This window comes from Falco naumanni, chromosome 17 (assembly GCF_017639655.2).
Source record: "Falco naumanni isolate bFalNau1 chromosome 17, bFalNau1.pat, whole genome shotgun sequence".
NCBI classification, from domain to species: Eukaryota; Metazoa; Chordata; class Aves; order Falconiformes; family Falconidae; genus Falco; species Falco naumanni.
In genome coordinates, this window is record NC_054070.1 from 468,764 (window position 1) to 493,532 (window position 24,769).

At 44.1% G+C, this 24,769-nt stretch overlaps 1 protein-coding gene and 1 long non-coding RNA gene across 4 annotated transcripts; one reads left to right on the plus strand and one right to left on the minus strand.

Annotated features, from left to right (window-relative positions):
• Nucleotides 1-973: 973 nt before the first annotated feature.
• Nucleotides 974-9,750, minus strand: LOC121098645. Of its 2 annotated transcripts, XR_005831316.1 has the most exons (4): nucleotides 8,800-9,750; nucleotides 6,914-7,007; nucleotides 2,930-3,006; nucleotides 974-2,533 (listed from the first exon to the last, which is right to left on the minus strand). It is a non-coding gene; the product is annotated as an uncharacterized LOC121098645 (long non-coding RNA). The 2 variants fall into 2 exon arrangements; XR_005831315.1 differs by having other exon boundaries at nucleotides 974-3,006; nucleotides 8,800-9,744.
• STK38 (serine/threonine kinase 38) lies at nucleotides 8,114-24,666 on the plus strand. Of its 2 annotated transcripts, XM_040616873.1 has the most exons (14): nucleotides 8,114-8,304; nucleotides 10,050-10,182; nucleotides 12,399-12,450; nucleotides 12,622-12,744; nucleotides 13,307-13,390; nucleotides 15,261-15,384; nucleotides 16,276-16,430; nucleotides 17,530-17,632; nucleotides 18,553-18,614; nucleotides 19,156-19,273; nucleotides 19,471-19,594; nucleotides 20,315-20,410; nucleotides 20,663-20,757; nucleotides 21,381-24,666. In XM_040616873.1, exons 2-14 carry the CDS (start codon nucleotides 10,052-10,054, stop codon nucleotides 21,509-21,511), a joined length of 1,398 nt encoding a protein of 465 aa, XP_040472807.1. In that variant the 5' UTR covers nucleotides 8,114-8,304; nucleotides 10,050-10,051; the 3' UTR covers nucleotides 21,512-24,666. The 2 variants fall into 2 exon arrangements, with proteins under 2 accessions (XP_040472807.1, XP_040472809.1); XM_040616875.1 differs by lacking the exon at nucleotides 20,663-20,757 and having other exon boundaries at nucleotides 21,381-21,514.
• The last annotated feature ends 103 nt before the right edge of the window (nucleotides 24,667-24,769 follow it).

The following is a 24,769-nucleotide window of genomic DNA, read 5'->3' on the forward strand; positions in this document are numbered from 1 at the left end:
ATGGAAAACGGCGAGCCTGACTTGTGGCTGTTTGACTCTAATTTTAATCCCCTGGAAGACCGGAGTTCTCTCTGGGGTGATGCAGTACGTAGTGGAGTAGGGACCAGGATTTCAAACTGCCCCATGCAGTCCAGATGCTGGCTCTGGACCCTACCTGCCACAAATGCAATTACTTAGGGCTCTCCAGATTGCACAAGACGGTCCCGCAGCGATCACAAGGTGATTCAGAAGAGCTATGAGCACCCAGCCGGAGGGGAAGCCTGCAGCCTGCTCCCCAGGAGCTGCAGTTCATCTGCTGTCAGTGGTTATGGCTGTGCTGCTGCTGCTGGCTCCTTCCTCCCAGGGCCGAGAGGGCTGGTGTCAGCCCCGAAATGCGGGTGCAGTGGTGCAAAAGGCTTTGGCCTCTGGGTTTGCTGCGAGGTGTCATTTCCTCCGACCTCTCAATTAGGGAGGCCGGGAAGGGAGAGCAGTTATTCATTAGCAGCTGCTTCACCAGCAGCTCAGGGGAACTATATTTACCAGCCAAGTGTGGTCAAACAGTTTCCTCTCAACAGGGCGGTGTCTTTCTTTCCACACGCCGCACTGAACAGCTCATATGAATTTTAGTCTGTTAGGCTAAGGGCAGTTAGGGGGGAAAAAAAAAATAAAATCCGGAAAAGAACAAGGTAGATTTTTGCATTAGGGAAGTACGAAGCCTTCTGGAGCCCATCCTCCTGTTACTGGTGAGTAACAGAGAACAGCACGTGGAAAAAATTCATCGGATCCAGATATCTCCCTACAGATAGCAGACCTCTTTGATGCAATACAGTCTTTGTTTAATTAAGTCTTCAAATCCCAGGCAAGAGGACCCCTCCTGCCCTAACGAGGCTATTTGCACATTTGCTTTGCTTTCTGTTCCCTCCCCCCATCCCTCCTTCCCCCTCAGCTGGGCCTCCAGGCTTTCTCCTTCCTTTTTCTTTCATGCTCTGCACAAGCCATATTCCCTTCCTCCCCCACCTGGCTCCCTGGGGAGAGGGCTGGAAAGCAAAACAAAGGAATGGCTCACTGGGAACGGGGAATTTGCACAGCGCTCCTCGCTCAAATGCTCCCACTGAAGAAGGTGATGGAGCAGCAAAGGCACCCTCTGGTGCGAAGTCAGCCCCTCCGACCAGGAGAAGCTGGAGGGTGGGAGCGAAGCCTTTGAAGCCAAAGCAAAAGCCTTTTGATAGCTCCAAATGTGCTTTGAGGGAGGCCCCGAGGTAACCAAACGCTGATCAGCTGGGTTTGCTGGTTACATCCCTGGCAAAATGGGCTCTTAGCCTGCTCTGCAGTACTCAGGGCAGAGATTAATCTAGACCAGCTGAAAATAGCCGCTGGTCGTGCTCTTTGCACGATTTGTCCTTGTGAAAATAGCAACGTTCCCATCGTAGTTAGAAATACTAACTACTACGTGTGTGGCTGTGGTATCAGCTGTGCAACTGACACGTTTCGTACTTTCCTTAGAAATACCACAAACCATGGAAATGGGTCCTTGCAAGCACCTCTTCCCCACTGCGCTGCTAGTGCTGGCAAGTCGTTCCGCGGGATGCTTCCCAAAGATGGATCGTAACTTCAGCGCGGTCTGTCCTCACGTACACCTCAGGCAGGCGTTACAAAGTCAGGACCAAGGTTATTGTGACTTCTGCCAAGTCCTTGGGTGGAAAGAAAGATGTGGAAGAGTGTAGCCACGGCGATGCGGTTTGGCCGTTTCAGAATGCTTCAAGTGCCCGTTTACCCACCCCATGTCAGTGTCTCTGGCCCACTGCAGCCACTCCGGTTAGTGTGGCATTACCTCTCCCGGTAACTGCATTCAATGCAAATCCATTATATAATGGAGGCTCGAAAAGTTCAAGGATGAATGAGACAAGATGTTTTGGACATGACTTTGGGCAATGCTCGTTAGTCCTTGAAGATGTAGCTAAGAAACCTTGGTTTCACGGGTGGATAATTCAGTGTAACTGCAGCATAACCGCTACCCTGGAAACTGAGATGTGAAGCAGGCCCCTGTTTTACCAATATTTAACAAATGTCATCTTTAATTGGTGATACACTTTGTTCTCTTTAATGAGTGAAACTCTCCTTAACAATTGGGACTCGTGTCATGAAATCAGGAATGCTTACTTGATTGCTGCAGAACTGTGGGGCTTAAAATAAGCTGTCATGAGGAATATAATAAAGAGCAATTTGATGTCCGTAGAAGCTGCGAGAACGGACGAGGTCGTCCGAGCACTGCTAATAGGGCCTGTTGCCGTTCGGACAATGTGTTTGCATTCACCTGAGACTGGGTTTAACGGGAACGTATGGCCGTGCCTTATGTAAAAGGAATTGATAGCTTCTGGTTAACGCTAAGCAAATTACCTTTTCAATCCTTCCAGGGAATTTTTCCACAGAGGTGAAAAATAGATTCATTTTTTTCTTTCACTTTGAGAAATAGGAACTGGTCCTCTTAAGTAGACTCGTGTTTCATCTTAATGGTCCAGCCACATCCTGAGTATCCAAATTCTATTGAAATTACCTGGTTAGAGATCATAAAGTGATTATCAAGCCTCACATGGCATCAATGCATAAGGTTTAAAAGCATATCATGTGGCTTTTTGCCTGAGCTACTACTTGCATTTTTATTTAGTCAGTTTCCTTTGCCACATTTCCCCAGTTTCCAAGATTTAAAGCAAATACATTTAGTGTACAATCAACGGATTTAAATGAAATTTGTGCTGAACATTAAAATCCAGTGGGATCTTATTTATCAACTCCTCAGATTTTCTGTAAATAACTCCCATTTTGCTGATTGTATGCTAACTGGCATTAGAGAGTTCATCAGTATTGTTGATTTAGATTCCTCCTACACAACTTTAGTGTCCTACATGTGAGTTTATGAGGACAGCCAAGGAGTGAGCCCTTTTTTGCATACCAGAGACATTTTTCCTGATCAGCCTTGGAACAACAGGTTTGAACATCCCTCTTCCATCGTCTTGGGGCACAGGAACGCTGTGTTAGAATAAAAAGTTCTCACAAAAAAGGAGAGACAGCAAAGGAGTAAGAAACTGTCCACGAACGTGTCACAGCTGAACAGAACATTTTAGAATCCAAGATTTATTATCGTTGGAAATGAGGAGCTGTCTCATTTCACTGACATGAGAGGAAAGGTCTTAGTCACAAAATGCTGCAGAGATCATTTCTATTGTTTCTGTGGTTTCTGGGCTGGTATAAAAGAAGGTGAAAGGCACTTGTCATTGCAGCTGGAACATCACGACAAGACCGGCAAGACAACACATCTGCACAGATCAGAACTTCACTGTGATTGCTACAAGATCATCAGTAAGTAGAAACTGTTACTTTTGCAACTGGAAGATGCTTTTAAATTAATACCTAGTGTACTGTTGATCACCCTAGGAAAGTACAGCTTATCTATTACATATGAGCAGAAGTTCTGCATTAGCATGACCTAAAATAATTTAGCATGTAAATACACACACATCTGTGTATTTATGTGTATCTGTATTTAATACAGTTGCTTTTTAATCACAACTAATACCCATTTGTTATTTGATGCCTAGTTTATTTTGAATTTATATTGGCCAAGGAAATCACTCACAATTTAGTGGAGTAGACTTCTTAAGGACAAGCTTAATTTACAACCAAATGTATAATCTGCTTTTCTATCCAGTCATTGACAATTCAATATTCAAGTTAGTATAAAGAAAAATTATTTGAGGAGATGCTGAGTTTTTTATTGACCCAAACTGCTTCTGCACAAAAAGTATTTCTTCAAAAAATCATTGTATGTGAACATATCTTTTTTATTCTTACATAAAAATTTAAATGCTGCAATTTTTGTTTTGTTGTCCATCTGGGTTTTGATGTAACAACTAGTACAGCAATTGCTAGTAAATAACTAAAGGGACAGGTTGGAGCCAATGCTAAAAGCAGGGTACAGTCATTAGTGTAAAAAATGCAGCAATTTTAGCAGTAGACCTGGCGATAAAGGAGCGGTGGGGTTGAAAGGATGGGTGGGTAGAGGTGTACCGATGCCAGCAGCAGATATAGAACTGACTGTAGTTATAACTTAGATTAACATAATCATTGCTCAATTAGAATTTCTAATTATCATTTCCCAAAGCCAGAAATCCACTTCCTTACAGAAATCTAGTATCAGCCAAATACCGTTCTCGTGGACTGGCAGATTTGGATGTCAGCACTTGTGTTGCTCGTGGAAAACGTGTTATTAAAGGTCCGAGTTCCATGGCGTATACACCTTTTAACTTGATCTGCATGGTCCAGTCTTAAACTCTTTTTCAGTTTTGTGACAGATTTCTTAAGCAGCAATCCTGATCTTTTTGTTAAATTTCTGGCAAGTTTTTATCAGGAAGGTCTCTCGCCAGTTCAAAATGTTCAAAATCTCCTGTGCTTCCAAATGCACAGAAGTGGGAACCAGTATATTGAGAAGCAATAGCGAAGAAGGAGATTTAGGACTATGAGCAAGGAAATGTAGAAATATACTATGAAACCTATTAATCTTTTACTGGTATATGTTACAAATCCACACGTCTGATGTTCTGGGAGGTCCTGGGATGATGCACCATAGTACGATGCTCCACTTTTACCAGTGCTTAAAGGCTGAAATTAATTTTGTCAGGTGAAAGAAACAACAGAGGAAAAAAAGATTTTTGATCATACTGTCAGCTTCTTGTCCTGTGCAGAAGATTTAAAGAAGAGAGAGGATGTTCCTGCCCCAGAGATCTCTGCAGATGGTTACATTTTTGGCAGTTCTTTTTTTTGCCTGTTTTGCAACATGTCAAGACACTGAAAAGTAAGCATTATCATCCTTTTACTTAATGTTCTTAGAAGACTGCTTGTCTTTGATTTAATAGGCTGTATTCTCTGCTGCTGTCATTTACTCCGGGGCATGATGGAAGGAAAATTCTATGCATTTGATATGGCAATATTTTACATCTCCCTCTATGCAGTATAAAATTAGACCAATTGCATTTTTAGATGTGTAACGTATATCACATTTCAGCCGAATCTTTTAAACGCAGACTAGCAAACCATGTAAGGCTGTTCAGTGCAAGCCATGGAAATAGTGCACACTAAAATTCCCTATTTAGGTTCCCATTCAGATCCAAATCTGCAGTGGGAGCCTATAGCTGCAGTTAGATGTTATCTAACCAGCCTGAAATCCAGAAATATTTGCATCCCAGAATTAGACTGTCCTCCTTAGTATTTGGCTAGAAATTTTTGGTATATCTGAAGAAAATATAGATTTGTTTTCATTTCATGGATGCCACTGATTTCAGTTAAATCAGTCCTGACTTCCATCTCTGGAAGGAAAACAACAAATCCAACAAGCCTAGAACACTAAGGTCATGAAAAGGGAAAAAGAATCCAAATTTGGGAAAGACCCAATCTCTGTAAGAGCTCTTTAAGCCTGCTAAAGTCACTTTGTCACTGTCTCCGCAGTTTGCTTTTTTTTAAAAAAAAGGAAAAAAAGAAGGAGATTGGAGGTATATGTTTTGGGAATGGCCGTGTTTCAACTTCCCATCTTCAGGAACCGGCCGTGGGAGCGCTCCCACTGCGGGCTTTGCAGGGATCAGGCTGGCTGTGAGCACCAGCACCACCAGCCTCACTTCTGGGCTGTCCACATCACCTGTAGGCACCACCAGTGCTCCTGCCTCAGCTTAGGGAAGCCTACAAAATGGATGGGTGCAAATCAGTTTGAAAGAGGAGCTCGGATCTGGCTGTGCTTGGTTCCTAACGAACTCTTTTTTTCCTGTTGCAGTAAGAGAGCAGTGACAGAGCATCAGCTCATGCATGACAAGGGGAGGGCATTTCAAGGGCTGAAGCGCCTGATGTGGCTCCACAACGCCCTAGGTAGCGTGCACACAGCCAGCAGCAGGGATATTTCGCTTTCAAATGCCATGTGGGATTCGCAGAAGAGCCAGGATCCCTCAGATCTCTACAACAGCATCAACAGAGATGAGACTTCAAGCCTGATGAAGCAGCTGCTGGAACTCACGGAAAAAGAGCAGGGCTTCCCCCCGTTAAAGCACCTGGGTTTGCTGCAGTAAGTGAAGACCCCCAAGGGTAACTGGAACCCGCAAGACCCTTTCCTCCTCCTTCAAATCAAAGAGCTAGGCAGCAAGAGAAACCCTAGCACCCAGCTACAGAACTATCCCCGCTAGCCTCAACCCAGCTCAGCCCATTGCTTTAGCCACGTGACGGTCGCAAGGAAAAGCTCTAGCGCAAAGGTGAACCGCAAAAAAAATGAAACCCCGTCCATTTGTTCCATTAACTACTCCTAGACGTCGAACAGAGACCCTTATCAAGGCCCAGGTCCCCTCCCTAGCAGGCAGGCTGACCACTGCGGCTGTGACACGGGGTCATTTGTCACAGGCCAGAAATGTCTCTCTCCGTGGCAGGGCCCTCCCCGTCTGTCACCAAGCCCGTAGGGCTGTGGCAGCTCTTTGACGCTCCCGTAGCCCACACGTATCAGAAGTTTGGTTCATTCATGTGCAGCCTCACAGGCTCGCCTGCAGCCTGATGTTCTGCCTCCTGAAGAAGCAGTGACCTCCCGATACAGATGCTCTCCTATTTCACACCTGCCTGCAGTTCCGCCCGGCACTGCAGCAGTAATGACTTTTCTTATACTTTAGGTCCAAAAGTTGTGTTTTTTTGGTTTTGCTGCTTCTCCAGCATACAGAATGCTTTGAGCCTCTCATCTCCCAGGTTTTTCTTCAAGGTGCCAAACTTTAGCGGGCCACAGAGGGAGAAGCTGGCAGTGATCTCCACCCCTCCCAGCCAAAGCCTGAGACATTCACCTTGTTCTGCTGCTGGAAAAAACGAGGATCAGCTTCCAGGGTCCCTGTTATGAGCCTTTTGTTTCAAGACTTCCCACCTGTTCTTTGTCCATGTGAAATTCTCTCGAAGAGCTTCCCCAGTTTATCAGGTTTTTGGGCAAATAACCAGCTTCATGAGGCCAGCTGTGTTTCCTGAAAGAGACAGCACATGATTTTGCTGTTCACCTTTAGTATCAAACTGACCAGCTCTGTCTAAGCAAAGCAAGGTCCAGTTTAATTGCAAAATTCAGAAATTAAATCTCTGTTGTGTGTGTTACTAATATATCAGCGTTTCCATCCTGTAGGGGCTATACACACCATTTCAAATCCTGAAATTCCTCTGTTGCTGGTGGACTTCTGCATGTGCAGAAGGTATTTCTCAGTGATTAAACCCCAATAAATCCTTGATGTTAACAATAAAACCCCTTTCCACCCTCTGAATTGCAGTTGGTTTTTTTTTTTTGTAGAAATGTAGATAAAATGAAGCAAAATCCTCTTTTGCTACTATCTCCACACATCGGGACGAGTATGGAATCACGTTTCTTTTGTCATGCAGTTACTCAAGATGTCCCTGTTAGATTCCCAAGGCCAATCAAACCATTCTGGAGACAGACGGCTTCCGATATTTGGGAAAAGCTGGGCGGGCGGGATGAGGATGGGCTGTGCTGCCCAAGCAGCGTTCCCTGAGCTGGGATGGAGGAGCCACCTGCTGAGCCCACGGCTGGGCTGTGCCACCCTCCAGAGCCGGGGATGGCACCCGGGGGGTCCCTGATGGAAAACCTCGGGGCGGGGGCCGGGTCCCGCTCAGCACCGCAGCCCCCGGCCCTCGCAGGTTCGCTCAGGGACCGAGGGACCGTTCCCTGAGCCCCGGGAGCCTGAGCGACCATCGGGGTCCCCGTGGCACCCATCCCCGGGGACACCTCGCTCCCGTAGCCATCACCGCGTTATGGGGGGGGAGGGGCGGGGGGCTGGGCGCTGCGCAGCGCCGTTGCGGGGTGCAGGATGTGGCTCCCCAGGCCCGCGGCGGGCGGCTGGCACCTTGCAGCTCGGTGCTGGCTCCCGCAGCCCGGGAGTCACAAAGCGGGGATCCCACTCCGCACGTGCGCGTGGGCGCCCACCCCGGGACCCCGGCCCCACCGCGCAGGCGCCGCTCCCCCCCCCGCTCCGCTCCCCCCCCCCCCCCGCCGGGGCCGGCGCGCCCTTGCGCATGCGCGGGTGGGGGCGGGGCGGGAGGATGGCGCATGCGCGCTGCGTGCGCGGGGCTGGGCGCCTCGTCCCGGCCGGGTCCCCGTCGGTGCGGGGGGCGGCGGTAGCGGCTGCAGCGGCTGCGGTCGCCCCGGTACCGTCCCCCCGCCCATCCGCCCCCCCGCAGCCGCTCTGCCTGCCTTGGCGGCGCCGAGACCCCGCCGTCGCCCTCAGCTCCTCGCCGCCCTCCTCCCGAGGGGCTCCGGTAAGCCGCTCCCGCCCCGCTGCAACGGGCATCCCCCACGCCCGGTGCTCGGCATCCCGTCCCCCTCCCCCGAGGCCCTTCGCCGCTCCCGGGCTGGGCTGGGGGAGCAGGGGGCCGCATCCCCCCCCCCCCTCGGAAGACCCCCGGGGCGGTGGGGCGGGGAGCGGGGGCGCTGCGGGCCGGGGGCGCTCCAGCGGCGAGGTCCCCGCTTCCCCCGGGAGTGGCCGCGCTGCGGGCAGGGGGACGGCGAGGACCCTCTCCTCCCCCTCGGCTGGGGGGCTCGGGCCCCTTTTGTCCGCTGCCGGTGATGCTGCCGGGCCGCACGAAGAGCCGCCGGGCCGGGGGGCTGGAGCCCCCTGCCCCGTGGTGGGCATTGGGTGGGCGTCGGGTGGCCCCGGTGCAGCCGGGACCCGAGCACCAACAGGTGGTTTGGCTCTGCTGCCCTCCAGCCCGCTACTTTCCCTTTCCATTCCATTTTTTTTCCCCCTTTCTAACCTGTTTTTGTCGCAAAACCTTCGCGTTCTGCTCTCCAGGGTGTGAACCTGGGGGCTTGGGCTCCCCACCGGGGATGCAGCGGGCCATCTCCTCCACCTCGGGGTGCAGGGAAGGTGACCTGCCCCTGGCCCACGGTCCCTCCGTGCCGTTCCTCCGCGCAGCCGTAGCCCCATCTCACGCAGCACGCGGTGGGGGGCTCTGCCGGCTCCCACGCTGGTATCTTTTCTGGGAGCCAACCTGGGAACGCAGCAGACAAAATAGTTGGTGCCCGTGATTTGCAACGGCACGTAAGGAGGCCGTGTAAAGATCCCCAAAAAGCCAACAGCAAAAAGTCACTCTTAAAACACTGCCGCTGCCCAGGCACGGTAAAAACGGGAAGTGTGCGTAACCTAGATTTGTCTGCAATTTCTAGTAATAGTTGTGAAACTTGGGTTACCTTACTGCGAGTTCAGTTATGAGCGGCAGAACTGGGCTAAGGTGGCTTTCCACTTGAAATCTTTGCATTTTGGTGCGTTTGAGAAAGTACAGCTGGTTCTCCAACGTGCCGTGAAACTTCCATGCTACCGGTTGCAAGTGGCATGCTATGATGCTGACCTACTGGATTCTCTTAAATAAATACTTACACTAGGGTGTGTTTTCTCTTTTTTTTTTAAATTACAACTTGTTCAAAGGCGGTGGTCTTCTGGATTTTGCCAGATTTCTGTGTGAAAACCTCTAGGAAAACCAAGAGAGCTTAAAAGCAACTGAATGCCTTTTTTGTTTTGTTTTTTCCTTCCTCACTTGCTCTGTTATTGCGATGACTTTTGGGGTTTTGATAAATTTCAGAGCAGAAGAGACTGCAGGCAACTGATGGCGTTATTTCTGCAAGGGTCACAGGAAGAATTTCTGAAGAGATGTTTCAGCGGTTAAAACTAAGAAAATATTACCATTTATTAAAGATAGAATATATCGGCAGAAATAAACATTCACAGTACTGCCTGAAATTGTGGTTTTTGAGGCATCATGTTTCTTAAGTTTCCTTCCCTCTTATTTTCAGATCAAAAATGTTCAAAACAGGAAGTTTGACTTGTACCTTTTATTTTGTAAGACTTTTCCCTACTTAGTCTTAGTTCAGACGACTGGGCTGTCAGCGTTTGTTGTTAAAATCTTAACTCTGTCGTTCAGCATCACTTTGCTGGCTGCAGCTCTTGTTTGAAGGTTATTTGTCATTTATAATGTTAAAAGTTTCCTCCCTTTCTCTTTCCTAACAGCCATGGCAATGACAGGCCCGACACCGTGCTCGTCTATGAGTAATCACACCAAGGAGCGAGTTACGATGACGAAGGTGACGTTGGAAAACTTCTACAGCAATCTCATTGCGCAGCATGAAGAACGAGAGATGAGGTAAAAATCTTTCTTGGTTTCTTTCCAACCTGGGTAAGAGCCAAAAATACATATTAACTGCGTTTAGTTTTTTGGAGCCGAGGCAAAAATAGAAGATTTGTGCTGAGCACGTACCTAAGCTCCCAAGGTGGGCACCTGGATGGGGCTTGGCACGAGAAGCTTCCAGAGGCAACCGCTGGGTTTCTGAGTTCCCCAGTAGCTTAGACTGGAGCTTTTCAGAATTTCTTCTGAAAGGAGTAGAAACAGGCTTGCAGGTGCAACGGTGATACCACTGTTACAGAGTTTAAAAAACTCCACATATAATTTGATGATTCGATTTGATTCTGTATACATTGACTACAATGGAGTAGAAACTAACTTTGGGATGTGCTTGGGGCCGTTCAAGTACAAATTGGAAGTAGAAAGCCAAGGTTTACAAACGTTTCTCTTGCCTGTGTTCTGTTGCCTCTTCCCATTTTACGTCCCTGGTTGTAGTATGTAAAACTCGTTGTAGAGCATCGTTTCCAGTGTGGGTTGTAATGTGTGGTCGCGTCGGCTGCTGAAGGAAGGTAATCTTTCCAGAGACAGTGAGGGACGGCTGTGAGGACTGTCATTTAATGCTAACTCCTGATCTGTGAGTTAGCTGCACCTATGGCATCCCTTTATGTTGGTCAAAATATAACAGCGGTGTAACTGATAAGCGTGACTTTTACTTTCCTTTGGCTGGAACCCTCCGATTTGCTGAATACCCTCAAGCTGTAGCACCGGGACTTCTGACGTTCTCCCAACTTGCAATGTAGCCTATAATCAGAATTTTGAAGAAGCTTCAGTGTTCATTCTGCCAAAACCCTAACTAGATCCAAGAGGAATGCCTGCTAACGACAATAACTGCAGGACTGAGGGAGCAATTTAGAAATAAATACTAACTTGCTCACATATTTTCTTCGAAGCTTCAAATTAGTAAGGAGAGATTAAGGTCTAATCCAAACAGAAAACATCACTGATTTAATTCCTTTCTTTCTCTTCGCATGGCTCTTGCTTTTTATTATGAGTGCCATTGTCTACTCCCAAAACCTTTTTTTTGGTTTTTGGTTTTGGATCGAGACTTTGTCTGAACAAATGTACTAGACTTTATTTTTTTTAACACCAGATGTGTCTGTGGCTGTGCAATTATAGGACCTGTTAAGGATATTTGGGGGAATTTCAGCACCGCTCGGTCTTGCTGAGCTATTTAATTCTGTGTATTGCAGCAGCTGTCTTTTGCTGCTGGAGTCACTGTTTTGAGTGTGAAATGAGATGACCAGACAGGGCTCACTGGGTACTTAAATAAGGGCAAAGTGATTTAAATGTGCCCGACTGTGGAAGCAATAACTCAGAATATTATCGTGTCGCAGCAGCTGCGTAGTAGCACAGGAGACCGGAACAGGATCTTGCAAAGAATGACTTGCATAAAGAGAAGGAATTTTTTAGTACATTTCTAATGTTATACCAGTAAAAACACACATGGAGAGGGAAAAAAAAAACCCAAACCAACAATCCCAGTTCAGCCAGCTATTAATATGATCAGTGTTGGGGAAAAGGTCCCCAGGGGGTAATTACAAAAGTCCCCTGAGGCCATTCCTCCCTCTGAAGTCTTGCTTCCTCTTTTTATTTTCTCCCAAATAATAATTTTGTACTAAGGCTGTAAATATTTCTGATTCTTTAAGGGGCAGAATGTGTACAGACATACTTCCTCTTCCCAAATATTTTGAGTATCTCGGGTATTAGGAAATAGAAAGTAACTTGGTCTCATTTTGCGTATGATGAGTTTGAGATGCAGAGAAATTCAGTGCAGATCCACAGATGTGTTTAAATAGCTAATTCTCCCTGGAATAAGTGAGACTTTGATGTTTAAATATTTATTCTGTCTCTGGCCTTAAGCGACTTGCCCAGCTGTCAAAGAGAGACAAGAATTGAACCCAGATCCCTTCAATATACAACAAAAACATACACTTGAATCGGATGCGAAACTCGAGGCAGATTTAGATCGTCAAAATTAGAGAGGAAAAGGCTAGAAGGGTAAAGCTGTAATATCAGAGTCTTCAGAATTCATCTCATATCTGAGTCTCTCTTCTATATCATTTACACTTTCACTTGCTGGCATTACATCCTCCTTTCACAGCAAGCATAGACCAGGGTGTGACTAAGAAACAAATCAGTGATTCAGCCTTTATTTTTCTATTTTGTCTCTGCTATAGACAAAAGAAGCTAGAACAAATGATGGAAGAAGAAGGCTTAAAAGACGAAGAGGTAATGAACATGGGAAAATTATCTTAATGTTTAAATAAAAGTGATTTTTCTTTATAAATAGAGATTTATGGACTTTATAAATTCCATAAATAAATGGAATTGCTGTGTTCTCTATGGAGCTCACCTGCAGAATTCTCACTGTGGGGTGTTTTTTTTTTCCCCCTAAACTAGAAAAGAATCAGGAGGTCAGCACATGCACAAAAGGAAACAGAGTTTCTTCGACTAAAGAGAACAAGGCTTGGTTTGGAAGACTTTGAGTCTTTAAAAGTAATAGGCAGAGGAGCATTTGGAGAGGTAAGCCCTGAAATGATGACTAAATGTGTTTTTAAACAGCACTGGTATTTGTTAAAGACTTGCCTAGTTTATACAAGTGAAAAATAAATGTTGTAATAACTGCAGATTGTTTTTTAGCTTAACAAGTCCCACGCATCTGCCTTTATGCCTAATAAATGCTGGTTTAAAAACATTATGTGTTTTAAAGGAACATGAATGCTGTTGAAAAGGACTTGGATGTTTGGCAGCGTGCTTTGTGTGACCTCCTGGGGCTGGCCTTACAGACGGGGAGCGGGAGGGCCACCCCCAGCAGTCTCTTCTGGTGGCCTCTTCTTCAGAGAAAGTGGGTTTGGCCCAACTGCTTTAGGTGTACGATCGCTCAGCGTGCCGTCTCTGTTCAAATTATTTTATCTCTTAGAATTAACAGAACTTGTTTGACGTGACTGTGCCCTATGGAATGCTTTTTCTCTTTATAATCTGGTATGATTTCATGAACTGGAAGCCAAAGACTTGACACCCAAATTTTGTCAGGGAACTGTGGTGATAATGGTGTAGTTGACTCAAGTTTTTGCATACTTCCTAGGTGCGACTTGTCCAGAAGAAAGATACGGGGCATGTTTACGCAATGAAAATACTACGCAAAGCTGATATGCTTGAAAAAGAGCAGGTGAATAGCCACCCTGAGTAGCAATGCTACTGTCCGTGTTTTCGATGACTTTGGGGAGGTCACTGTGATGTGTGGAGAGGAGTAACACGCATCTGTGGTTTAGGTTTGCTACCTAAAAAATTGTGGGGTTGTTTTGTTTTTCCCATTTCTTACGGAGGAAGTAAGTCAGAAAAATCTCATATGAATTCACAAGGACCTGTCTTCTTGCGGGCTCTTTTCAGTGTTTTTTGGGTTTGGTTTTTTTTTTTTTTTTTGGTCTTTTTTTCCTTTAAAATGTTCCTTGTAACAGTGCAGAAGTTTGAAGGTTATCTAGTTTTCACCTAATAGTGTTACAGCAGCAGTTGCAGGCTATATTGCATGTCACAGAACGCTCAGGACGGTGTTTCAGACGACCTCTAACACCTCGCTTAGTTGCGATGGAAATTGCGATCGTAACACTTTGCTAAGAGGCTCTCTGGTCTGAAGCAAGGTAGCGCTGAACTCTTTCTGCTTGAAAACGTGGGGAAGCAGAGTGTTTTTCGAAGGACCAGGTGTCTTTCTCCACTGAAAGAGAAGGGATGGTTCTATGTATCTAACGTATGTGCCTCCTCGCTTTACGATGATGTTACACATAGGGATACACAAATGATCCCGTATAGATAAAGGTCGGTGTTCTACTGCATTTCTGATTTACAGAATCAGATATAAATATCAAAGTGATACGGACGTGGAATTCTGACTCAGAGACATAAAGTTTTAACATTTTTAAGGCTTTCCTCTGCTAGTATTTCTGGGACTATAATGGTCTGAGACCATCACTTTTTGGTCAGCACTGGGGTCAATCTAGGAAGCACTGCGTGTGTTCAAAAAAACAGGAACCGGTTTCCATTTCTGAAAATACTTGTTTAAAAAAAACAAACAGCAGTGTGTTCACACACAAGCTTTATGCAGCACTGCTATATCAGTGCTTTGGTCTAAATCTGTGGGAATAGGCTGAAGCCGTATCTGAAGCGTGTACTAACTTTTTAAAGCAGAGCTAGGTTTATAGAGATTTGTTAGATAATTTTGTAAAAAACGGAGCTGCTTTTGTATATAGGATTAACCTGTTTTTATAATCAACCATGTGTTTCTCCTCCTGAATCTTCCCACAGTAATAAATTGTGTTTTGGAGTGGTCTGTTATCCAAGTGGTTTTAAGATAAGTGTTTTCATAGTGTTCCGTTATCACTTGTACAGTTCTGGTTTGAAGGGGACCAAAATGCCGTAAGAAATGAAAGATTAAAAATGTAAATATGGGTTATCTCTCTTGTACGGAATCTTGTTGTTGAGGAGGGTGATTTACATTTCTGTAGCTTGAGTTTTTGCTGAAAGGAGTGAGGTTAGTGCTCTCTTGTCCCCCTACATGCCTTACTTTATGGCAGCAAAAGTCACGCAATAAGTATAAATGTTATTCAAGTGTAAATGTCCAAAGGCAAAAGTCCCCATAAAATTTCCAGTGAAGACGCTTGAACGTAAAAGGGTCTTTCAGATCTTCACGCTGAGGAGTAAAATGGATTTGCTGTTCAATGGGCTTTATCACATAGGAAAACAGACAAAAAAAGAAACATTTTGGAAAAATCATAGCAGCTTAATGAAAGTTTCTCACCTTTTTACTGTCAGAAGGATGGCTTTTGGATTTGTTTTTGAACATGTGATGCTATTTTATTACCCGAAAATATTGAGGGGTGTAACTTCCTGAAGTTTTGGGAGTGTTTCTGCCCTTGTGCAGAAGTTTGACTGCTGTCTTTTCAGTATTTGATGCTTTTCAATGTAATACTTGAACTATCTGTGAAATAAATGCATCTAATAAAACACAGCCTTGTAATTAATCAACTGCATATGTGTATCTCCAGGTTGGCCATATTCGTGCGGAGCGGGACATTCTAGTGGAGGCAGACAGTTTGTGGGTTGTGAAAATGTTCTATAGTTTTCAGGACAAGCTAAACCTCTACCTTATCATGGAGTTCCTGCCTGGAGGTAACTACCCGAAATCAAAAGGCTGCTTTCCTTTTGCTTGTGGATTTCTAATTTCTTAATTACAACTGTAGCCTGGGCCTAGAGTGTTCTGTGGTTACCATCCGGCGGTGTTTGTGCTGTCTGTTACTTTGTGAGGAAACAAGTCCTTGTAAAGCTTTTTGCTTTTTGTAAAGCTTTTTACAGTCGGGGTGCTGAGGTCTTCGGGTCAGGCTGGAGGTTGTCTGCCAGCTGCAGATGTTTGAAACTTGGCCTCAATACTGGGCTAGTTCTTATCTTTACCACGCACTGGCTATCTATAGAACCATAACGTAACCAGGTTTGCATTTTTTGTAACCTTTTGCTTTTAGCTGGCTTGCAGCAGGAGCAGCTTTTAAGGTCTTTTTTTTTTTTTTTTTTTTTTAAAGGATGATGTTTGTTCTTGCATGATAATGCTGCTGTAACTCAAAGTTATCCTGAAAGCCCGTAATGTATGTGATGAAGGAAACCACAAGAATGCTTTCTGAGATGACACTGCACAAATGCAATCTGTTCTTTGTAAAGTGTCTATTTTAATCTGTGATTCAGATGTGAAGAGTGGCAGTCCGCGGCCGTCTCCTTTAAGGGATGCTTCTATACTGCCAGCTCATCTTTATGCTATTTAGCTCTCTCAGTGAGTTTAATGCAATGACAGTACAAACCTTTCCCCGTACAGTGACACAAGGGAAAATATGAAAGTTTGTCACAGAGGTGCTGGGGAATTGTAGTATTTTATATGAAATATTTAAAACCTCAGGAAATCTTAACTAGCTTGGCTCTTTTCTCTGTAAAAGCCTTCAAAAATTAACAAGAGTGGAGTTTGTGTGTTTGCTTGTATTTATTTACCTTTGCTATTTGGGGGGGATGGGCTTCTAGGTGATATGATGACCCTGTTGATGAAAAAAGACACTCTAACAGAAGAAGAGACACAGTTCTATATAGCTGAGACTGTGCTAGCCATTGATTCTATTCATCAGCTGGGCTTTATCCATCGGGACATAAAACCCGACAACCTTCTCCTGGATAGCAAGGTGTGTACTGACCACTGGCTGGGGAGTAGTAAATAGGTCTTGCAAGTTTAATTATCGACCTGAACTAGTGTTGACAGCTGTGAAAGGCAGTGGGTGGCGGTGCTTCTTTCGGAGCCCTGTTCCTTCTGGCTTTTGAGGGTAGACCTGCCACATCGCTGGGGAAACAAAAGCCAAGAAGGACCTCCAGCTGTGTCTGTACCTCACTTACGAGCTCTCTTCTGTCACTTTTTGGTTATTTCAGCTGCAATTTAAAACACGCAGTTTCAGTTCTCCCCTCTTAGTCAAAAGATGTTTCCTTTTGCTCTCACATCTTGTATGTCACACTTGCCAGCTGCTGGGTAGATGATGATATCAGACGTAAAGGATGTAGCGGTTCCTCTAGCGAGACTGAAGACAGAGATATGATCTCCCTCAGAATCAGAATCTATTTCTGATTTCTGAAGGCTTGGCCGGGTTACCCAATTGCTTCTAGGTGGTTATTGCAGGTAATGTGCAGAAAGCACGATTGTGTCAGTATCTTCCTACTGCTCGCTACAAGTTTGCTTAAAATTTAGCTTGCTGGGAGAAAGTTTGCCACCAGGAAATTACTTTGCCAGTTAATGCATTGTTGGAATTACTGCTGGAATTCTGTGTGTCTCCATCTAGACACAGACAAATTTAGAGCTCTGAAAAGGATGTAGATTTTTAGATACACATTTAAAAATTGCACTTAGTTGGTGCGGTTGCATGTTGTGCACTAACACCGGTCCAATTACTGAATTTAAGGTGTTTGCCTGTTGGGGTCAACACAAAATCCAGGGATTACAGGTGCCTCTGGAGACATTTGCTTTCACTCTGAAGTGGTCAGGAGCTTAGAGGAGCAGAGATTTCTTGAAGTAAACAGCTACTGGGCTTTCTCTGTGTAGTAGTGATGAACGTATTAATGGCTTTATTCTATGTACGCATCCAGTGTTAGGCTGAAACAAGGAATGCAAAAAGAGTGCGTCTATTGATTATACAAAATAAAGGGAGGGGAAGAAGTAGCAAAGTTTATTTGCTACGATAATGTCTCGTATGGGTTTGTATTTTTTAATTTTTATTTTTTTTTTTTCTCCTCTAGGGTCATGTGAAACTCTCAGATTTTGGTCTATGTACTGGACTAAAGAAAGCCCACAGAACAGAATTTTATAGGAACTTGAACCACAGTCTTCCTAGTGACTTCAGTAAGTTATTTGGCTTCAGAAGGGTATCTGTGTACTTGGTGTTGGTGCCTGACATAACTCATTTCAACGTGAAGCTAGAAGGCAGCAGTGGAGGGTCTAATAATCAACACTGCATCCTGAGGTGTAATTTTGATTTTCTGTAAAGCATCTTTATAAAAATAATTTCAGTTACTTTAACGTACAAACACAATCCTCGTTTCCAGAAGTTTATCTTTGAAATAGATTCGGATGTAGCCCTTCTTTGCATGTGTATTAAACCTTGAATGAAAACTCAGTGTGATTTGGTAGGTGCTAGCTCTATCTCAAGTGTTATTTAAATTACCAGGTGAGCACACAGTCTCTTTGAATATTCAGTAATTTTCTCAGGGGGAGTTAAAAAAACCACTGAAAGCATGGATTGCTAATGAAAGGCTTGATAAAATTTTATCAGTGTTAGGTTTGGAAGTTGCTGGTAGGTTTAGGGTATTGACAGATGTGTTCTTTGCAACCATCTGTACCGGTGGAAGAGGTTACGTCCCTGCTTTGCCTCTTACCTGTCGGCTGCCACTGCCTGCTAGAGGCTGCTGACCACTTGGATCTGCCACCGCAGGTGCCCCTTAGATGGTGCCAGGTAAGCTGAGGCAGGTTAACTAGTTCATCTCTGCTGATGTGGCTTGCCTGCAGCGGGGGGAATTAAGGTGGGCTTCCACAAATAGCTCCAGCTTCACTATGGTGGTAAATTTTGGCTGTAGGGGCCAGTGATGAGCACCTGGGGACTGTGAGCTCTTACTGGGACAGCTGAATACAAAATGGGCTGTCTGCCCCGGCCTGGCTATCTTTTTTTGATGTTGTAAGGGAGATCTTTAGTATGATGTTTTGGAGTTAAAAATGTATACTGGGTGAGACCGGTAGTCAGTCACATATATTTCAATCTCCTTTAGCTTTCCAGAACATGAATTCCAAAAGGAAAGCAGAGACCTGGAAGAGAAACAGACGGCAGTTGGTAAGTACGTTTCACCTGCTTGGAAATGTTCTCTGCTGAGCTGCTGCATTCAAATGGCACACGTATTTACATGAAGGGCAGTCATCCATTTCAGAGTTCTGAACACTACCGAAATAAAAATATTTGTGCTTTTTCTTTGAAAAAGAGGAATGATTCTAGTTTGTCCTTCATCCATCTGCTGAACAGCTGGTGACCTGTAACTGAGATGGCACTGCCGTAATTATTTACATTGATATCTGATGTCTCCCGAGCTAAAACTAACAGTTCTTGCCACTTTCTATATAACAAAGGGCTAAAGACCATCCCGAGGTGTATACAGACAGTGATACCTTTCCCCACTTCCCTGACGGTATTTTAAGATTCCTTCACGTGAACGTCTTGATTTTGTCTCCACGTGCCTTGAAATAAAGGCTTTAAACGACTTTGCTAAAGGATCTTTGAGGCAATCTAGTGTCTTTCTCAAAATAACCGTTGTGTAAGTTCCCACTTCCATATCAGGCAGTTTTCTCTAAAGATGCGTAACTGATGGTATTTGTTCCAGGCTTTTTCTACTGTGGGAACTCCAGATTACATTGCTCCTGAAGTTTTCATGCAGACTGGATACAACAAGCTTTGTGACTGGTGGTCACTTGGGGTCATCATGTACGAGATGTTGATCGGTAAGAAACGGGCAGCGCACAAGTTTTATGCAGGAATCGTGGTGTAGGACATCAGCTGTATTTATGTGCTTGGGATCAGGTTCTCAAAGGATTCACTCCTTTGGTTTTGTGAGGTGTGTTCTGACAGCTGCTTTGTAGACTTCAGTAACTACAGCAACTGTTTTGACTTTTAAGATTGTATTTTTCTTTCTTTTCAGGTTATCCACCATTCTGTTCTGAGACTCCTCAAGAAACATATAAGAAAGTAATGAATTGGAAAGAGACTCTGACTTTTCCTCCAGAAGTTCCAATATCTGATAAAGCAAAGGATCTTATTTTAAGGTGCCAAGCCACACGGTTTGCCAATTAATAGTACTAATTTTCTTGTCTTGTGAACTGTAGTATATGCCTCTCGTGGCTTGCTTCACATGAGAAATACCCCTGATGGCACATACTGTTGCACACATGCATCAAATGCTGAACTCCCTTGTCAAATACATTTGTCTCTCAGAGTTCATTTAGTGGTTCCCTGACGGAACTACGCTAAAAATGAGCTCCCATGAAAGGGCTGCCAGTCTGGCAAAATACAAATGTTTCTCCTTATTTTGTCTGTGAGCTTCTTGTGGAAGCAACTTAAATCTTTTTGTCAGAGCTAGCTTCTTACAGTAGCCATGCTTTTGACATTGTGTGCGCTGGAGCATACAGACGTATCCCAGCGCATGCTGACTCTTGCTCTTTCATTTGTATTTTCAACTGCTTATCTATTCTCAGGACAGAAATATAAATGTCTAGCTTTTTAGGCTTTATATGGTCTCCTGCTCTACATTGGTCCTGAAATAGAAAGGGCACGTTATCCTGTTGTGACAGAGTACCACATCTTAATTGTAGCATTTGACATGGCATTCCTAAACATAACTGTGTGTTGCTTCTGCAGTGGGAGTTCTTAATCTTCTCCATTTATATGTTAAGAAACCGTAGTAGTATCAGTTCAGAAAGCCGTTCCATTTCTGGATGGAATGCTTTCATTTTCATTCTTCATTTTCATTCTTCCTTCCATCCCAGATTTTGCTGTGAATGGGAGCACAGAGTTGGTGCATCTGGTGTGGAGGAAATAAAGAGTAACCCATTCTTTGAAGGGGTTGATTGGGAGCATATCAGGTAAGATTCTTTGCAGAAAAGCAAGCTGCTCTTTTCTATGGACTGTTTAAAGCTAGTCCTGTTCAACAAAAGGCAGCAGCTTGACTGGCATTTATCATATCCAGGTGTCGCTAAGGCTATTTTGTTCCTTATCTGAAGCTTGCTAAGGTTTAGGTACCTACAGTCTTTGATTCTGTTACAAAATGGAAACTGGCTGAATCCTGATTTTTCCTGCTTTTGAAATCTTAACGCTGAATCTGCTCTTCTTGGCAGAGAGAGACCTGCTGCAATTTCCATAGAAATTAAAAGCATTGACGATACCTCAAACTTTGATGAATTTCCAGAATCTGATATCCTTAAACCAACAGGTGAATGCTTTGATTCTGCATGTAAACAATCCTCCTCCTTCTCTAGTGGAATAATATAACTTTCCTGTTAATCAAAGAAAGGATCTTACTAGATGCTAGGGGGTTTGTGTCATGATCGAATCGTTAGCTTGGTAGTCTTGTGGTGCAGGGGTGTGCAAACTGTAATTTGGGTTTCAGGAGGCAGAATGCAGACTTGCAAGTGATGTGGGAGCTGTCTGCGAAAGGGCATCTCTAAGAGGCAGCAGAGGTCCCAGCAAGTTCAAATCTCAGCAGGACTTGTGAGCCCAGCATTGCGAGTACCCCCTTAGTACCGGCTAATTCTTGCTAGCATGTCTAACCCCTAGTACAGGGAGTAGGGAGAGAGTAGGACAGAAGGGGGATGATAGGTTTCTGTGTAAATCTCAAAAGGATCCTTGTATTTACCTGTCAAAGCACAGTCACACATTTGCTCCATGTGTTTATGTTACAGCAGTTCTTGATGGGGGCTGAAGAATGAATCTGCCTAGACTTAACGATATTTCTTGCTTTAGAAGCATTCTCCCCTACTGCACAGCCAGTGTTTTGTATGAAAATAAACTTTGCAGCCTTCAAAGGATAATTTTACTTCTTCTATGTCTTACCAGGGGCAACAAGCAACCATCCAGAGACTGACTACAAGAACAAAGACTGGGTTTTTATCAATTACACCTACAAGCGTTTTGAAGGTCTGACAGCCCGAGGAGCAATACCATCCTACATGAAAGCAGGAAAGTAACAAATCTTCACCTGGGACGACTTCTGAGCCATGAAATTCTGTTCCTGGACTTTGGGTTTATATCCGTACAAGAACTTTTTCTTTTTTTAAAGAAAACTTGAGGGCTATTAACTCTTGAAGAAGACTTCAGGACCCCGTTTTGTTATGCACCCTGGTTGCTACTAAGGATTTTTTTTTTTTTCTGCACCATTGAAAAATTCCACAAAATGTTTGCATCATCTCTGCTGCAAGCACATTTTGCTTCTTCAGGAGCAAGAGTTTATTATCTTTTAAAATTCTTTGCCAGAGCGTACAGTCCATCGGGAGATGAGAGCAAGCCTTCACTTTGACGTTAACAAAGCACGCGATGCTTATGGGGACTGTTTTGCCAGTCCTGCATTAAGTGACAAACTCAATCTGCCAATTCTGCCAGCGCTGTTTTCCCAGTGGCTATGGACTTCAGTACAGAGGAAACAAAGCAATAATTAAAGTTTGAGGTAGACAACTCTCCAGTAAACTTACCTAGTAGAAGGACACAACTTGTATTGCCTTAACTTTAGTTTGTAGTGCTGTTTTTTATAATGTTACTTGGAAGCCTCTTCAATAGCATTTCTCAGCTCTGTCTCAGTGGCCTCCAGCCGTGGTGCACTTTACTTTTGGTACTAAGACAGTGACCCTCAAGCCATTGAATATTTTTTTCTAAATTAAAAAACTGCGCAACACTTCTAGACAGTGACAGGAGAAATCGGCCACTTCCTCTACCAAGCGCCAACAGTTTTAAGTTGTTGTATGAAAGGATGGATCTATGAGCAATGCGGATAATAAAAAGCACAGCCGGTAACACAAGTGGGTCTGGAATTAGAGCAGAGAGGGAGGGAAATTCGTTTAACCTGATCTTTGGTGGGCGTCTTGGGTACAGCTGGGTCAGCCATGAGGCTTCCCGGTCCTGCTGCAGCCATCGTTTGGCCACTGACAAGTCTGCTGCATCTTCATCGGTTTAGAGATGAAACCAGCTTCTGTGGCCTTTTTGCTCTTTGTTTTGAGCAGAACAGCAGCAGCTTCTTCCATGAGTCTTGGTATTGGGGGCCTCTCTGGCTTTTCCTCATGGAGCTCCTCTTGCTGTCGTGGCTGAACCAGCTGTCCCTGTAGTCTTCCAAAGAGACGGTGCCTCGTGGGGTCACTTTTGGGGCAGTGGAACCCACCGTGTCCACTCTTTCGATTATTGCCTAGTGTAACTTATCGAAGTCCGTTCAGTTGTGATCAGGTCGCTCCCCAGGAGCGCCCTGAAGTGCCTTTCCTTGCCTAGGCATCTCTCGGAACACGACTGCATTTTGGGAGGGAGGATTCTGCCTCAGTTGAGCTTTCCCAAATTCCTCTGTATCATCGTGAGCTCTGCTCTGCACCTGTGTTGTCGTTAACTCTGTACTTCCAGGGGCAGATGCCATTAACCTCTGGGCCTGCCTGGTTCCAGTCTTTAATTTGCAATTAGATTCTTAAAAAAACAGAAATGGAATGAGGTTTCTAAAAGCACGTATCAATTCGCATTGTCTTGGATTCTTGCAAACTTTTATTGGTGCTGAACACTAACAACAACAAAAGTTTTTTTAGAAACAAAGCTAGGGCAGTGTATCAAAATAAAAGGAAGGCTTTCAGTTATATTTAGTCCTAACTTTCTAGATTAGGAAAAGAAAGAAAATGGGTTTGTAGTGATATATTTTTTTTTAATAGGTGCTTTTAGGGAATTTTTACCTAGATTTCTTTTGAACCGAGTGCCATCATGAAGGACTGATTAGGCAACTGAAAGTACCGTATATAGCTAAAACTGGGTGATAACTTGTTAGCATCCTCTCCCTTACCACCCCTTGTGCTTTTTACGTGTCCTAGGAGTTTAATGAATTGCCATAAGCAGTTTAGATACCAGTTGGATCCTACAAAGCAGAAATGCAAAAACAGCCTTAAATAGAAGTACCAGTACTACCTACTGTAGTTAGTAGGGCTTACTTGGAGAACTAAGGGCTAACTGAAGTAATGATTTATAGGATCAGGCTTTTTATCAACTAGTCATTAATAGCACCTTCTGCTTCCTTTTTACTTTTTATGAAGGGCTGATACCAACTTCTCATATTGCTCCATCTCCTTATCCTGCAGTTTCTTCTAGCCGTTTGAAAATGGTGCCTTAAACCATTGGAAAACTAAGAGGTACTAATATCAAAACATTTTTTTAAAATTCCTGACAGCTTAATTACTGCCTTAAAAATAAAAATTTAAAAATCAAAATCCTTTAAAGCTGCTGTGGATTAGGAATAAATGATTTTGAGATAGAAGCTGCATTATTACCCTTTTAACTAAAAGGGACTGGCATTTTTATTTATAAATACCAAAGATGAAGAAGCTAAACAATTGTAAGTTGTGATAACTTGCTGTGAAACCCCCCCCCAACTATACAGTAGTATGTATTGTGCATTTTTAGTGTGTGTGTGTTAAAGTCTTCTGAAACCTCAGCTTGTTCACTTTTTGAGTTAAAGGTGAAGTTTTTCAAAGGCACAAGGAACAGTTGGGTACCTCGCTCCTGTCATCTTTCGGTAGAAGTTGGATGGCTTTGAACATAGTCCTCTTGGACACCCCTTTTCCAGGGGTAGGTTTTGGATCAGAGTTGCATTGTAAGCCTGCTTCCTAGTACAGCTATTCACCAACACTAGGGGAAAAAAAAAATAAAATACAGTGTCTTCTTTCCAGGATCCATACTTCACTGCTACCAGATTAAGATTTTTGTATGCCTGTTCCATCTCCCATATTAGCCAAATGTTTTTCTTAGCTGCTGGCTTGTGTATTGAGGTTTTAAGTATCTTATAGCACTATTTTTTTTTAAGCTGCAATCAGTTGCTGGACTTCTAGGAGTAATTCCCATCTGAATTTCCAATGGATCTGAACATGAGTTATGCTGCCAGTTCATCTCTGTATCATGCCTAGCACAAAACTGCACTAAATGTTTCTTATCACTGTGCCCTGCCTCTGCCTTAACCTGTAAGTTGAAAAAGTGTTCTGTAAATATTTAAAAGCTGTTACTAAATTGCACTGTAAAATTTAGCAGGTGTATTGTGTGTTGCAGGGGGAGCCAACTTTTTATGGTAAGATCTTTGCATTGTTGTGTAAATAAAATCCTCTTAATAAAAAGACAATTTTGCTAGCGGGTTTTGTTTTTACAATCTGAGATCTCTCAGGTTGGTGTTTTTTCAGAATTGAAACTGATTTTAGAAATAACTACTTGGGCATGAGAAT